Source organism: Trichosurus vulpecula, chromosome 1, assembly GCF_011100635.1.
Source record: "Trichosurus vulpecula isolate mTriVul1 chromosome 1, mTriVul1.pri, whole genome shotgun sequence".
Lineage (NCBI taxonomy): Eukaryota > Metazoa > Chordata > Mammalia > Diprotodontia > Phalangeridae > Trichosurus > Trichosurus vulpecula.
In genome coordinates this window covers 360,806,383-360,823,940 of record NC_050573.1, presented here as the reverse complement: position 1 = coordinate 360,823,940, position 17,558 = coordinate 360,806,383, and the positions used below count along the sequence as shown (strand labels likewise).

At 39.3% G+C, this 17,558-nt stretch overlaps 1 protein-coding gene across 1 annotated transcript in view; it reads right to left on the bottom strand.

The window, feature by feature from the left end:
- SLC9A3 (solute carrier family 9 member A3) overlaps window positions 1-17,558 on the bottom strand; it is a 127,731-nt gene that overhangs the window by 37,339 nt on the left and 72,834 nt on the right. Inside the window, exons 3-4 of the mRNA XM_036740847.1 lie at window positions 10,960-11,120; window positions 4,227-4,305 (exon numbers count right to left, since the gene is read on the bottom strand). Of these exons, the coding sequence (XP_036596742.1) occupies window positions 4,227-4,305; window positions 10,960-11,120 (240 nt within the window). The remainder of the gene's footprint in view (window positions 1-4,226; window positions 4,306-10,959; window positions 11,121-17,558) is intronic.

Below are 17,558 nucleotides of genomic sequence, written 5' to 3'. Positions count from 1 at the left end.
ACATTATTCAAACCTATCCGACCATGTTAACTCAGTGACTACTCAGAAATCTTCAGTGGCTTTCTATTGTTTCCAAGATAAAATAAAAGCCTCTCAGCCTGGCATCTAACACCACCCACAATATGGCTCTAATTGACGGATTCATTTTTATTTCATATTACTTTTCTTTACACTTGCTGTGTCTGGTCATATTGGCTTACTAGCCATTCACTGTGAATGACATTCTCTTTCCCATTTCTCAGACTTAATACAGGTGAACCCCCATGTTTAGAATGCACTCCATCCTTACAGCTGTCCTAGCTTCCTTCAAAGCTCAGCTAAGGTCAGTTTAACTATAGCCTTCTTTGCCTCTTGAAATCACTTTGCATTGGCTTTGTGGTTGTGGTTAGTTATTTGTGTCCATGCTGTATCCCTCCAAAAGAATGTAAGTTCTTAAGGGTATGAACTTTTATTTTTCATCTTTGTATCCCCAGCACCTAACACACAGCAGGTGCTTAATAAATTTGTGTTGAATGGAATTGATTATAAAAAGTGAAAGTGCCCTTCAGGATGGTGAGGCCAGGGGAGTCTTCATGAAGAAGGTAGAATTTGTGATGGGCATTATTTCAACAGGAAGAAGGAAGATGGGCATTACAGGTATAGGTGTTAATGTGAACAAAGGTGCAAAGATGGGAAAGCACAGGCCATATCCAAGTAATTTAAGTAGTCCAGCTTGTATAGAATATTGGGTGCATGAAAGGGAATAGTAGGAGATAAGCCAGTAAAGGTAATATGGGGACAGACTGTGAAGGATAGGTATAATAGCAATTTAGGTTTGAAGATCTTTCCCACCCATTAATAGACTATGTGGCCTGCTTACATCACAGAAAGCCTAAGTCACATGTGGTGGGAGGAGCCTGCTGAGAGGAAAAGGAAATTGTGTCACAGGAAATGCTGAGGGAGCAGTTATGACAATTAGAGCTGAGGGAAAGAGAACAGATGTGTAATAGCTGTGCTGTAAGTTTGCTTGTTGGTGGCAAGGACCCAGCAGGGGGTGGAAGGTTGTGGGATGGAGTGGCTCTCTGCTGTGATGTTGTGGACTTATTGGTTTTGGGATCTGGTTATTTGGTGTCTGAATAAATGGTTTGCTTCTTCTACCTTCTATGTGGAGAGTCTCATATATTTTGTGATACAGAACCACATAGGCATTTTGACAATTATCACCTATATTGTGATTATTGCATTGCTGATACAATAGGAAATGTCAGATCAAGGAGCATATCATTCCATCCATCCATTCCACTGGGACAGCCACTTGCCTGCTGCCACCCATCTCTTACCATCAGGAACAATGATGCTCTGAACCTCTAGTGCCCGTCTCACCAACTCTACCAGGTGAGAGAAACAACTTAACTTTGGGATGGGACCTGGGAAAGAACTGTCCTGGTTGTTGATTAGAGGGTGAGTAAGTTAATCTACATCTTAACCCTCTATAACCAGCGAGGGTAGGAGTATTCATCCATATCTACCCTATTCCTCCCTATCTTGCTTGGAGTTCCTTCCATTGTGAACTCTGGTCACCCTCTCCAATGCTTGTGGCACCTTCTCTCATGCCCCTAACATGCTCTGTTAGGAGAGGAGTAGGTATGCTTCTTGGTCTCACGGCCACCTCCAGGTCTTTTCCACCAACACCTTCATATTCAGCAGCCTCTCCTTCTTCTGCATGTATCACTCTATCTAGATCCTGGTGGATATTGTAACACCCCAAGGTTGTTATAATAGCCCCAGATCATCCTTGCTCTCAGGCTTCCTCTCCACCCCAATTCCCCAGTCTGGAATGTGGGGATCTGGGCCTGGGTTTGTTGTTTTGCTATCCCCTAAAATAGCCTTCTTTCTCAGTTTATTAGTTCCCTAAACCAATCTATCAAACTCAAATACAAATGGGCCGCTAAACCTAAAACTCTGGGAGTTGCATATTGACTTAGTAAAACCACATATTAACATTATTTATGTTCTATATTTTCATTTATTTTCTTAAATACTTCCCAATTACATTTAGTTATGCTGCACTCAAGAGTATTGAAGGCCCATTTAACACCTCTGCTGCAAATTACCCATTTTATACATGAAATGGTCATACCCTTGATCTTATCACCAGCCACAAGTGATAGGCCACCACAATAAATTAACTCTGAAATTCATCAGATCATAACCTCTGTCCTGACATTTTCCCCTGTGCCTAAAACAATTCTCTGTGTTCAACACAACCTACACTCACTCTATCCACCCCAGGCCATTACCCTTCATCTGGTCTTACTTTTCTACATTCAAAACTTTGACCCTTTATTTAACTAGTTTCACTTTATACTGACTTTTCCCATTAAATCTCTTGTTCCCTTGTCCTATTACATTCATCCCCTTCTAAACTCTAACCCTGGATAACCTCTACTATCCACATTCTCTGCTTCTACTCCTCACCTGCTAAACATGGCTGAAGGAAATCACACAACCATGCTGACTGGATCCACTACAAACATATTCTCCACAGCCTCAACTGGATCCTCACTGCTCCACAATTTTTCCACTTCTTCCTGATGAACCTCCATCTCATTCACCGAGAGCTCTTCCAAACGTTCTCTTTTCTTCTCAAGCAACTAGCATGACCTCTCCCCCCTCCTCTGCTGTACTCGCTGCAATCTGACCTACATTTACTTTACAGAAATGCAATCCTATAGGCATCTTGAACTCAACATGTCCAAAATGGAATGTTATCTTTTTTATTAAACCCTTCTTTCAACTTGATTTCCCTATTTATGCTGAGGTATTTGCCACTCTTCCAGTTAAATAACACTGAAAGCCAGGAGTCAACCTTAGTTCTTCCTTTTCATTCATCTCACATAGCCAATCAATTGCCAAATTTTGCCAATTTTTCCTTCTGTAAATCTCTTGTATCTGTGCTCTTCTCTCTACTTAGCCAACAACCACTCGAGTTCAGTCTCTCATCACCTTTCACCTAAACTACAGAAATTGTTTCCTAAATGGTCTCCTTCCAGACTCTCCTTTCTCCTATCTGTCCTCCACTTAGCTGTGAAATGGACATTTCTAAAGGGTGGTATGACAATATTGTTTCCCTTCTCAAGAAACCACTACTGCATTTAGGATAAAATGTCAATTCTTGTTTTCACTTGAAAGCCTTCATAGTCTAGCCCTATTCTATCTTTCCAGCCTTATTCCACATTCCACATTACATTCTATGGTTCATCAAACTTGCTATCTCTCAGGACATTCTATCTTCTGTCTCCATGGTGTTGCATGCCTGGAACGCTTTCCTTCCTCACCTGTCTCGCTTGAAACCACTTGTTCTTTAAAGGCTCAATTTAAGCATCTACCTCTTTCAAGAGGTCTTTCCTGACTCCCCCAGTTGGTAGTTCCCCCACCCCTAATCACTCTAATTATTCTGTATGTATCTTGAGTTTATTTAAGTATAAATATGTATTCTTATAGAAGAATGTAAGCTTCGTGAGGGATGATACAAGCTCATTGTTGTGTTTGTATTTGCCTGGCATAGCAGGTTCTTAATAAATACCTCCTGTTGTTGTTGATTACATAGTAGATGGGCAGCCGTTGATGGTTTCTAAAGATGATTGTGTCAAGACCATGTGCTAAGGTGAGGAAACCACTTAGCAATGGGAATGGAAAGGAAAGGATGGATGCAAGAGATTGTAGATGGAAAACCAAGGCTTGGCAACCAACCGGATTTGAGGAATGATGGAGAGTGAGGCAGTCAGGGATGCTTCTATGGTTTTAGGCCTGGCTGACTGGTAAGAGGGTGGTGTTAACCCACAGAAATATGACGAACAGAAGCAGGTTTAGAGGGAAATGATGAATATTATTTTGGAACAGGCAGACTCAAACCTTAAAGGGGAAATTCTTTATAAAGGGGACTGGTAGATTAACTGCTTGCATTAAGTATTTGACATTTAAGCTTCTACACATTCAAGAGATTATAGGACCTATGGAGGAAAAACTATAGAATCAATTTTTTTAGCATGCAAATGGATCCACCCAAAGAAATACTCATTTGCCCCTGGAAAGTATTATTGCTGCTATGTAGATGATCATGCAAAATATTGTTTTTGACAAAACTGGTGAATCAATGACACTAATTAGAGACCTTAATTTTGCTACACAAGCCCTTAATGGGATGGTTCTGAAGAAAGGGTTAGGAAATACCTCAATTTACGCACCTATGCCTTTCACACAGTCCACTCCTGTCACTTTGTCAGCACCCAGGGACACAAAAGAGTCAAAAACATTATACAGGACCTAAAAAGAAAGAAAATGAATCAGTTAAGAGTTCATCATATCTTGGACATCAGATGATTCCCTCCTACTAATAAGGCACTGATTTTACATGTCATGGAATGTAGGACTGTGGCAGAGGTGGGGAGGAGGAGGAGAAAGGAAGCAAATAAAACTGTTGGAAGGAAAAATCATCATGGAATAATAATAATCAACATTAAAAAGGCCAAAAATAAGAGAAGAAGATGAAATGCAATACATTGTCTATTCAATGGGAGGAGGAAAGAACATTCTGAACTGAAATTTTTTTCAAATAAATGGTGAAATTCAGAGTTGCGTGCCATATACACGCTGTGGCTTTCTGTAAGATCACCTGTTAGGAGGCACCTCTGGCAAGTTTGCTTATCATAAAACAGGGATGACAAACCATGTAAATCAACAAATAGTGATGATCAAACCCACATATTTTTAAAAAATGACTTTGGTGTTGTTTTGACTCCTGGCTTGTGGGATCCTCACCCCCTGCAGTCTATGTGGGTGTTGATGTTTAAACATTATCCTATCAAGACATTGAGATAAAAAGCTAAGAAACTTGATCCTGCATAATTGCTTTTCCTCACTACAACTTGTATAGACAGCTGTGTTTTCTGTGTCTGAGTTCTTTTAAACTGATGCTAGTTTCTACTCCTTTTCCAGAAAGTACCTCACAAACACTAAAGCACTATAACATTTTATTTATATAACCCAGAAAAGGGGGTGCCACTAGGGATGGAGCAAAGTGGAGCAGGCTAGCACCTCCTGAAGGTTAATTTTGCCCTCCCCCAGCCCAGCCATTCACTCTCTGCAGAAGAGAACATAAAGTTCTACCCCTCCCCACCCCCACCAAGTATGTCACTGTCACCTGTTGGGAGTCAGCTCTAGGTAGACCTTTGACTGTTGGAGAGGAGAATACAAGAGGGCAGCAAGGAGTTCTCCTCCAGTATTCTCCAATATGGTAAATAGCTCCACTAGATTTCAAAACATCTCTGTCTTGTAGTATAGATACAAACTCAGAATCACAGGTGTAGAATTGGAAGGGACCTTTTAAAGGTCATCTAGATCAACCCCATCATTTTACAGATGAAGTAAAGGAGGCCAAAAGTCAGAGAGGCAGCTAATAGCAGGACTCAAACCCAAGTCCTTTGACTCTACATGAAGCCCCTTTCCCCATTGTACCACAGTGGGGTGCCTTATCCCTCTAGACCCAGGACCTAATGATATTTGTGGTAGAAAAAGAGAATTGATGTGAATATCTGGGAGTTACCTAAAGGCGTGATGAAAACAAGTGTCAAAAATAAATTTTATATTAAAGTAAAAATGGGTTCATGATTTAGGAATAAAGGCTGATACTATAAGTGATTTGGGAGAGGAAGGAATAGTTTACCTGTCAGATTTATGGAGAAGGGAAGAATTCATGACCCAACAAGAGATAGAGAGTGTTACAAAATGCAAAATGGATAATTTTGATTATGTTAAATTGAAAAGTTTTTGTACAAACATAGCCAATGCAACAAAGATTAGGAGGGAAGCAGAAAATTGGGAATCTCTGATAAAGGCCTCATATCTAATATATATATATATAGGGAACTGAGTCAAATTTATAGGAATACAAGTCATTCCGCAATTGAGAAATGGTCAAAGGGTATGAACAGGCAGTTTTCAGAGGAAGAAATTAAAGATATCTATAGGCATATGAAAAAATGCTCTAAATCACTATTGATTAGAGAAATGCAAATCAAAACAGCTCTTAGGTACCATATCTCTCCTGTCAGATTGGCTAACATGACAAAACAGGAAAATGATAAATGCTGGAGAGGATATGGGAAAATTGGAACATTGTTACATTGGTGGAGTTGTGAACTGATCCACCCATTCTGGTGAGCAATTTGGAACTATGCCCAAAGGGTTATAAAAATGTGCATACCCTTTGACCCAGCAATACCACTTCTAGGGCTGTATCCCAAGGAGATCACACAAGGAGAAATGGACCAGCACGTACAAAAATATTTATAGCAGCTCTTTTTGTGGTGGCAAAGAATGGGAAATCAAGGGGATGCCCATCAATTGGGGAATGGCTAAACAAATTGTGGTATATGAATGTAATGGAATACTATTGTGCTATAAGAAATGAGGAGCAGACAGACTTCATTATAACCTGGAAAGACTTCTATGAACTGATGCTGAGTGAGGGGAGCAGTACCAGGGGAACATTATACACGATTACAGACACACAGTATCTATAAGGACTAACTTTGATAGACTTGGCTCTTCTCGGCAATGCAAGGTTCAAAGATAGCTTCAAAAGACTCATGATGGAAAAAGCTATGCACATCCAGAGAAAGAATTATGGAGTCTGAATGCAGATTGAGGGAAACTATTTGCTCTCTCTCTTTGTCCTTCTTTTTTTGTTTCGTTTCCTCTTTCTCATGATTCATCCCATAATTCTTCTTTACAACTTGACTATTATGTAAATAAGTTCAATGCAAAGGTAGATGTAGAATCTACATTGGATTACATGCCATCGTGGAGGGGAGGGGGGAGGAAATTTGGAACTCAAAAACTTGTGGAACTGAGTGTTGTAAACTAAAAACAAAAAATAAATTAAAAAAAAGAAAAAAATTGATTTTAATCTTGCTAAACTCTGTTGGCTAGGCTGTAGTGATGAAACAGGAATTGTTTTATTTTATAAATATATTAAATACAAGATCATAGGATTAAAAAAGCAGAGTTTTTTTAGCAGTACCATTTTTCTTTTAGGAAATGTAGGTCACATAAAACGAGGGTGAATTCTCATCTATCAAATAATTGAAACTACTTGGAACTTCAAGATAAAATAAAATTTTGATCTGCTGTTGGTAGTTTAGTGATTATAGAAAAAAAAATAGTGATAGAATTGTACCAGTGGAACTAGGGTTAGCAATCTTTCATCTTATTGATTTGCAAAGTATCACCATTGAGAATATTCTGGGAACCAAATATGGATGACTTAATCCTGATTCATTTTTTTTCTGATTAGGTAAACAAAGCTAAACAGGACAAGGACAATTTTCTTATTGAGAAATGGATCCATTTTTACCCCTCAAACTTCTAATGATAATCAATAAATCAGATCATTTACTAAAGGAAATTAAAAGTTTTTAGAGAAAGGCCTTTTAGAAATGGAGAGGTAATCATATTTAGTACCTTCACTTTGACTTCACTTTTGTATGTTAATGCCTTATGGATAGATTTCACAGATTTTTATGGCTAGACAGATATGCACCTTGTTCATACTCCACAAAAAAAGTGAGTGGTGTTGAATCTTTCAGGTTGTTTTAGCTTGTATTTTTTAAAAAGGCGATGGCCTTAAATGGGCTCATATTATAAGAAAATGGACAATAGTAGTGTAATATCAAGCAGTGTTATTTGATTTTCATAATTCTTTTGCTTAATGCAGCTAGTGCATACATGGCCTTTTATACTCTGTTCAGTTATAACTCTAAATATAGGTCAGATGCTGCTTTCTGTGTTATTCCTTCCTGCCACCTGGGCAGCATAATAGATGGTAGCATCAGAGCTATGCAAGCTCCAGCCTACATGAACTGGACAGCTGTTGTTCCCTGCCCCACCCCCCACCTGCACACCTTCGCTCCTTGCCTTTAAGATTCCTGCGATCCTAAGAGTTTCAATTTTCCAAACAAGAATGCAACAGTAGGGAGATCTATAATACAAATTAAACAGGGAGAGAGAGAGAGAGAGAGACAGAGAGAGAGAGAGAGAGAGAGAGACAGAGAGAGAGAGAGAGACAGAGAGAGAGAGATACAGACAGAGAGAGAGAGAGAGAGAGAGAGAGGAGTGTGTGTGTGTGCGCGTGCAAGCATGAGTACACATAGGAGGTGATGGGGGTAGAGGCAGCCAGAATCTCTACTAGATGCTGACACAATTGTAGTATTCCTGTTTGTAGGTCACTGATTCCCAACATTAATTTTTTTAACACCTTGGAGGTATCTCCAGTTATGTCAAGGGTTGTGAAATTCTCAAAAAGGTGAGTTAAGATTTTGTGTGTGTAGCACTTTAGAAGAGAGAGGACATATTACACAATCAAATAGACAACTGGGAACTTCAGGAGAAAAAATTGTGTGTTAATCCCCAAGGATTTATTATCCTTTTCCAGTAAATCAGTAAACAGTAAAAAGTGTCTGAAGAGCTATCAGATCTAATAATAGAACACTCTAAAAAGTGGGAATGATTGACTAAGGAGAGCACTGGTCTATACTCCAGATGAAAAAAAAATCATTTCCAGCTCTCTCTCTCTCTCTCTCTCTCTCTCTCTCTACCCCTCCCCCATCTCTATGTCTCTCTTTGTGTCTCTCTGTTTCTGTCTGCCTGTCTGTCTTTCTTGTCTAATCACCTCATTTTACAAATGAGGAGAAGAGAGACCAGAGAGTAACTTGCTCAAGGTTATATTCTACAAGGTGAAGGCATAGGTACAATAATGTACTATGTACATTATGTACATTAGGTAGCAATTCTGTACTATGATTTTTTTCAGCACACCTGTCACAATCATTTTATAGTTTCAGACGATTTAGGACTAGAAAGAACCATGGAGATTTAGGACCTAGCAAGGGGTGGGGAACCTGCCACCTAAAGGCCACATATGGCCTTCTAGGTCCTTGGGTATGGCCTTTTGACTGAATCCAAGTTTTATAGAGCATATCCTTTTAAGGGGATTTGTTCTGTGAAGTTTGGATTCAGTTGAAGGGCTGCACCCAAGGACCTAGAGGGCCACATATGGCCTCAAGGCTGCAGGTTCCCCACCCCCGAGTCTAAGTCCTTCACTTTACAGATGAAGAAACTAAGGCTCAATGAGTTATTTGCCCAAGACCACATAACAAGTTGTAAGTAGTAAAGCTGGGATTTGAACCCAGGTCCTTTGAGTCTAAATCTGCTATATCACTGTTAAAAGGAGATTTATCAAGCAGTTATTCTGAGAGTTGGGAAAGCCAGCCAATTCCTTTTCTTCTTTCCTGGGATATAAGCTGGGGCAAGGAGAGAATCCTGGAAAGCACTAAAGAGAGATCTTGTTTCCCATGGCCAGGAAACAAATGTGTTCCTTGGTTAAAAAAGGTTAAAAAATCCTCATGCATTATTATAATGCTTTACATCCATCCCACCCTCAGTGTGCTCTAGGTTCAAAAAGTATATTTCTAAAGTTATCTAGAGACCCTCGATCACCTTCAGAAGCCTTCTAGGTATCCCATGGGATGTTTACACTATAACAATCTCTAAGCTATATTTTTATTTTAAGCAGAAATCTGTGATTTACTTATCACACTAATTAAAATCCAGAGATAATTCCTTTCATGTCTTAGGAGACACATCACGACTCCTCCTTCCTCAAATCCAACAGGGTTTCCACTCAGCGACAAGCAGGAGTGGATGGGTAGACGATCTGTGGGGTCTTTTACTCCACTGATGGGGCTCTCAATAATAGTGATTAAGCATTTTATAACTTTAGATTCATAGAGATATGTAGGTGGGCACTATGTGTACCTGTAAGTTTGAAACCTCATTTTAATGTTTGTAAGTTTGAATTAGAAGAAGGTAAAACTGGTCAGTGGGGCAGCTGGGCGGCATAGTGGAAAGAGCACTGGGCCTAGAGTCAGAAAGACCTGAGTTCAAATGCAGCTGCAGACACTGACTAGCTGTATGACCTTGGGCAAGTCCCTTAATCGGGTTGGCCTCAGTCTCATCATCTATAAAATGAGCTGGAGAAGGAAATGGCAAATCACTCCAATATCTGTGCCAAGAAAATCCCAAAAGGGGCCCAACTGGATAACAACCAAAAAAAAACTGGTCAGAGAGAGAGAATAAGGTATACTGGATCAAGAGCCAGCCAGCTTTGGAATCAGAAAGATTTGGACTCTAGTCCAGCCTCCGACACATAATAGGTTGTGTGACCCTGGACAATTCACTGAACCTCTGAAGGCCTCCGGGGAACTCTAAGTTAGAGAGCAGTAGCTGATTTGCTTTGGTAGTGGGAATTTACTCACTGGGAGCTCTTTACACTGAAGAAATAACATGTGTGGCTTCTCTTCTTTTCCTCATTCCCTTCCCCACCCCTCTCCCTGACCCCAGAGAGCTCCTTAGCTTGCTAGTTAAGATAGAATGCAGCAGGAAGACTAACAATCACTTAAACGGACATTAATGTGGCAAAAGTATTAAATGACATAGTAAGTAAGGGAGTCAGTAAAATGCTGGATGCAAGGGGTCTGGAGAGCTATCAGATTTAACAGCAAGACACGCCAGATACATTCCTTGATGAGATTATGAATTTCGTAAGTAAAGAGAATACTGAAGATAGAGTAGAATTAAGTTTCAGTCAAGTTTTCCACTTGAGAGAATCAGACCAAATTTATCCTGGTGTTGGTGGCAGGGTCTTGTCACGGCCTATAGAGTGGGAAGGAAAACAGAATGAAGGAGTGGGTACTTCCTAGGCATTGGCGGATCTTTTCAACTGTTAGGTTGTGTGGAATTTCAAATCTCTGAATCGTTTTTGCCAAGAATTCCCAACTATTTAGCAAAAGAAAAAAAAAGCTACGACAAAGCTTTAGGAGGAAACTATCAAAAACCAAACCCTCACCATCACTTGCTTACCACGGTGACAGCATCATTCAGCAGCGACTCCCCAAAAACGATGATAAACAGGACATCATTGACATGGACTTCTTCAAAAACAGCCAGGACAGCCACAGGGTCCACTGCAGCTATCAAACTGCCAAACAAGAGGAAGTCCAGCAATCCAATACTGAGCTCTCCTAGGAAAACAAAGCAAGCGACAAGCCACATGGGAAACCACCACTGAGAAGAGTCCCTGGAGCAAATCCAGTAGTGGTCAGTTCCAGGGAAAAATAGTCACATAAAGAACCATGGATTCCTCAAGATAATCTCTCGGATGAAGTAACAAGATAATTCAAGTCCCATTGCAGATGTGTGGGTGTTCTCACAGCTAGCTACTAGATCCTCAAGAAGTTTCCAGTGGATCAGACTCCTCAGTAAAAGGAAACAGTGGTCCAAAGTCAAACTATTTGGAGGACTGAAAAAAAAATACTTCAATTATTTGCTTTTGGCAGAGAGACCACTCTGCCTTGTGACAGCCTCATAGCAAAAAGGTCAGGGACTAGGCACTGGAAGGGAGTAAGGGTCTTTGGAGTGGGGACATTTCGCAAGTTCACAGGACCACAGGACCACAGATTTAGAAGTAGAAGGGACCTTAAGGGACATTTAGACCAACCCCTCATGTCACAGAGGAGGAAACTGAATCTCCAAGGGGTGAAGAGACTTGCTCAGAATCACACAGTTAATGCCTGAAGTAGAATCTGACTCCAAGAACAGCATTCTATCCACTATGCTTCCCTGTGTTTTATTAAGAAATAATTCATTTACAAAATAATGTTCTTGGCTAGCAAACATTTTATGGACCAGGAAGAATTTGTCCACATTGGTTGCTGGATGGGCAGTTGATAGATCTGGTCCTGGGAGGTCTGTTCTGTTCTCTTTCCTAGAGTCTCCGCTTTTCTCTAGCACCAGCTTTGTTGAAGATCTTATACCAGGCCTGTACAGCTCCACTGCATGAGCCAGCCAAGCAGCCAGGTTTATGAATGAAATTTAAAGAAATATGTAATTTGGCTATACAGGAACTCATTTGACTGTGAACTGGCCTCTACCTAGGCATGCATTCTTTGTAAGATATCAACTATGAGTAATTTTTCCAGCTGCCTGAACAACCCTCCACACCAAGGTTACTCATTAGTAATTTATAAGCATATAAATGGTTTGGAAAAGCCACTTTATCCCCAAGGTAGTGCTAGTTAGATGACACTCAGTTTTCTCCTCAATCCTACAAGGATTCTCTGAGTAGAGTTGCTTTATTCTATGTCATCTATGTGATGTTCATGTGTTTGGAGCAGGCCCCAAATAGAAGGTACCCGTCACTTGTTCCCACTGCCATTCTGCAAGGTAATTTTCCACTATTACTACACAAGAGATTAACGGATGGTCCTGCTTCAAAAGCTACAATTTGAGCATTCACATTTTGGCCCTTTGCCTTTTTCAGTGGTCTATCTTTTCAACTTTGTCCATTGACATCACGTTCAGTTAATTCACAGGTTAGTTCAAGAATGGTAGAGTGATATAGTGAAAAGAACATTGTGCTTTGGAGCCATCTATCTACCTATCTCTCTATCCATCTATCTATCCATCCTTCAATTTATCTATTCATACATCCATGTATGTATGCATCCATCCATCCATCCATCCATCCATCCATCCATCCATCCATCCATCCATCCATCCATCCACATAGTTATCTATCTATCCAGCAGTCTAGCTATTCATCCATCCATGTATCTATCTAGCTTTCCATTCATTCACCAATCTATTTATTCATCCATTCAAGTATTTTTCTCTCCATCCCATCAATTTGTCTATTCATCCATCCATGTATATATCCATCCATGTATCTATCTCTCTATTCATTCATCCATCCATCCATCCATCCGCCCATCTATCTATCTGTCTTGTTGTTGTTCAGTTGTTTTCCAGTGGTGTCTGACTCTTTGTGACCCCATTTGGGGTTTTCTTGGCAGAGATACTGGAGTGGTTTGCCATTTCCTTTTCCAGCTCATTTTACAGATGAGGAAACTGAGGCAAACAGGGCCAAGTGCCTTGCCCAGGGTCACACAACTAGTAAGTATTTGAGGCCAGATTTGAACTCAGAAAAATAAGTCTTCCTCATTTCAGGCCCAGCAACACACTACCCAGCTGCCTTTATCTATCTATACATACACATACACACACATACACAAACACACACAAACACACACGCACACCCCTATATATATTTTTTATGTATATGTATTCCATATAGGACTGATATACATATATTTATTTATTTATTGTATACACATATACATTATATATGCAATACATTTATATTAATACGTGTGTATATATGTTCAGTCATCTACATATGTAAAAAATGTCTATATATTTAGTCCTAGAGTTCTAATCCTAGCCTTTCCTCTTCACTCTCATCCTGTAACATAAATGACTTATTAGCAATCTTTTCAGGTCTCTCCATTCACCATTCTATCTTTCGTTTTGACACATTTGTGCAGGTTGTTTCCCCATCCCTGGAGTAAATTCTCCGGCATCTCCACCTTTCAGGGTCATTTTCTTCCTTCAGAGCTCAACTCAGGTACTGCTTCCTCAAAGTCTGCTCCAATAACTCCTAGTTGCTAGTATGTTTTCCCTCCCCAAATTTACTTTATGTTGTACTATTTGTAAATGTAGCACAATGGATGGAGTGTCAGGCCTAGAGTCAGGAAGAACTGAGTTCAAATGTGGCCTCAGACACTCACTAGCTGTGTGACCCTGGGCAAGTCATTTAAACCTGTCAGTCTCAGTTTTTTCATCTGTAAAATGAGCTGGAGAAGGAAAGGGCAAACCACCCTAGTATTTTAACCAAGAAAATCCCAAATGAGGTCACAAAGAGTTGGACACTACTGAAATGATTAAAAACAAATGCTCAACAATCCCAATATTTCCCCCATACTTCTCCAGGACAGAGACTGTTTTTATTTTTGGATCCTTGGCACCTAGCACAGTATCTGGCACATGGTAAAGGTTAAACAGCTATTTGCTGAATGAAACTGAATTTCAGCAACAACACTGACCGGTGTGTGTGTGTGTGTGTGTGTGTGTGTGTGTGTGTGTGTATTTGTGTTTCTATGGAAAAGTCAGTTCATCCCCCTGAGCTTCAGGCTCCTTATAATCTGTAAAGTGGAGATAACATTACTTCACTACCTGCCTCACGGGATGGGTATAAAGAACAAGTTTGTAAAACGTGCAGTACTGTAGAAATGTGAGCTATTACAGTCACTCAGCCGCACAAACCATTGTTGCTAAAGTGCAAGGGAACCCCAGAACACAAAATATAAACAAATCAGGTAACAAGCACCTAGTCTCATGTTACTCAATTAGCTTGGCAAAGGCTTAAAGCATTAACCTGCTGCTTCTAGCCTCTTCCTGCTCTGCCCAGGTGACTACATTCCTCCAAAAGGCTCCGGCCTTGGGACCATTGTCTTTTCTTGTCTTTCACCCAGACCTTCAGACACAAGCAGAGCTCTCTAGCTCAGCTTCTCTAAGTATCTGGCAAGAGAATATTAAAACAAACAACAACAACAAAAAAAAAACAAAAAACAAAACAAAAGCAAAAACCAAACAATATGGGCTCTAGGTTTACCTCTACTTCAGGTAGAAAATAATCTCCTTAGAGACAACTGAATTCTGATTCTGTTCAAAGAAATTCCCAGACTATATTTTTCTCTGTTTTTGGCACAGTACTCCACTTTTTAGCTGAGTTTACCATTTTAACGAATACATCTTTGGTTTCTTGATTTCTTTCCTTCTCTCTCTATTTTGTTCCCCTTCTCTTAAAATCTTATGAAATCATAGCTCCCAATATCTTTACAACTTCACCCACCAGAATCTACTATCACCCTACCTAAACAGCATAGGAACATTTAAAGATCTGGGGAAGTTTAGGTCAAAAAAAGACTCTCTCTCTTTTTTATACATACACACATATATGTGTGTATGTATATATCCACATCTACATCTACACATATACACACATACATATATAGTTATTATATACTATATAACTATGGTAGTTTATATTATATATACTATATATCTACAGACATATACATACATACATATTTAGTTATTATATACCATATAACTATGGTAGTTTATATTATATATACTATATATCTACACACATATACACACATACATATATAGTTATTATATACCATATAACTATGGTAGTTTATATTACATATATACTATATATCTACACACATATACACATATACATATATAGTTATTATATACTATATAACTATGGTAGTTTATATTTTATATATATATACTATATATCTACAGACATATACATACATACATATTTAGTTATTATATACCATATAACTATGGTAGTTTATATTATATATACTATATATCTACACACATATACACACATACATATATAGTTATTATATACTATATAACTATGGTAGTTTATATTATATATATATATACTATATATCTACAGACATATACATACATACATATTTAGTTATTATATACCATATAACTATGGTAGTTTATATTATATATATACTATATATCTACACACATATACACACATACATATATAGTTATTATATACCATATAACTATGGTAGTTTATATTATATATATACTATATATCTACACACATATACACACATACATAGTTATATACTATATAACTATATATAGTTACTATATATAGTTTATACTACATATACTATACAATTACTATATATATGTGTGTGTGTGTATGTGTGTGTGTGTGTGTGTGTGTGTGTGTACCCCCCCCCCATACACACACAGTAACTGACCCCCTTTTTGGGGAGGCAATTGGAATTAAGTGACTCACCCAAGGTCACACAGCTAGTGTTTGAGTCCTTCTGACTCCAGGGTGGATGCTCTATCCACTGTGCCATCTAGCTGGCCCTGGATAAAGTTACTGTCTTAAAGTATTCAAGTATTATGGAAGAGGAGTTAGATGTGTTCTAATTGACCCTTGAGGGCAGACCTAGAAGTAATGGGAGGAAGTTGTGAGCCAGAGAGGCAGTAGAGAACATGCTGGATTTGGAGACAGGGAGGTCTGGGTTTGAATCCCATCTCTGATATATAATAGCAGTTTCCTTAGCTATAAGATGATAATCCTGCCTATGGTATCTAACCTCATGAAGTTCTAGTAAAATTCAAATAAAATAATCTGTCTAAGGTGCTTTGCAGACTTTAAAGAGCTATATAAATGCCAGTTATTGATAAGCAAATTTAGGCTTGAAGTAAGTAAAAAACAAAAAGTCCCAATAAACCTCTCACAAAATGAAATAAGCTGCCTCTGTAAGTAGTTACGTTCTCTCTCACTGAAACCTCCTAGCCAGGCTTTCTATTGGAGTAAACCCTCAAGCAAAGACTGACCAGTGCTGCATGTGTAGGAGAAGGATTCTCACAGAAGGAAGGGTTGGTTTCTTCCAAATCTCTGACTCTGTGAACACTCACACCTTCAAGCACATCGCCGTATTAAAAATCTTCCTTCATCGTGTTAAGAGGCAGGTAGAGAGCTGGACTCAGAGTTCAAATTTTGCCTCTGACACCTCCTGATTACATGACCCTGGGCCAGTCACCGTCCTCAGTACCTCATCCCAACTCCCCAAGCCTGTAAACTACAGAGCAGGTATGGCTCTTCCCGCATTGGTGGAGAGTTTCCTCTCTCTGACAGGGGCTCTTTATCCTGATGCAATCACAGGGCCAGCCCATGGAAAATCTCACTCCCCTATTGAAAAGTCTGCACGTGGTTCTCTCTTGGCAGTGCCCCCTAGGTCAAATTTGAATCCGTCTAGTGCCTTTCCTTCTCCCTGTCTGCCTGTTAGGGTACATGGGTCTCCTGTCCCACCTCCTCCATGAAGGCTTTCCTTACTGCCTGAGGCCACAACAATTTCTCTCATCTTTGCAGCATAAATGTAAGCACAGTTTAGTGCTTAATTACTCTCTAATTCTTTTCGATGTGTTAATCTGGCCTCTGTAGCTATACTATAGACTCCTTGAGGGCAGAGTCTATGTCTTAGACTTCTGTATCTCCCAGAGGCTTTGGGAAACAATGTAATATAGTGGTATTAAAGTCAAAAGGGAAGAATTCAATTTTGTAACCTTGGGTAAGTCACTAAACATTTCTTGGCCTTTGTTTTACCCTGCTGACTTTTGTAAACATCGAAGCCTCATATAAATGTGAGTTTCCACATACTTTCTGCTCTTGGGTTGTAATTTTCCCGGTATATGTGAACATAATTTAAAATCTCACATTTACATTTTGTCACATTTAGCCCACCAGTATGGGATTCCATAAACATCTACAATGATTGCTGAATTTAGGGGTATTTCTCTACCATCCCCCCAAGCCCCCTAAAATACATTCCCACAAATTTGTATGAAACAGCTTCTCCCTCAAATTTTCTTTTAAAGATTTTGAAAGATTAATGAATTCTTAAGGGAGGATCAAAGTTTCCAGAGGAGTTCGTTTCTACTTTCTATCAAAACCTAGAGCTACCAACCTTTATCCCTATGATCCTCCCTGA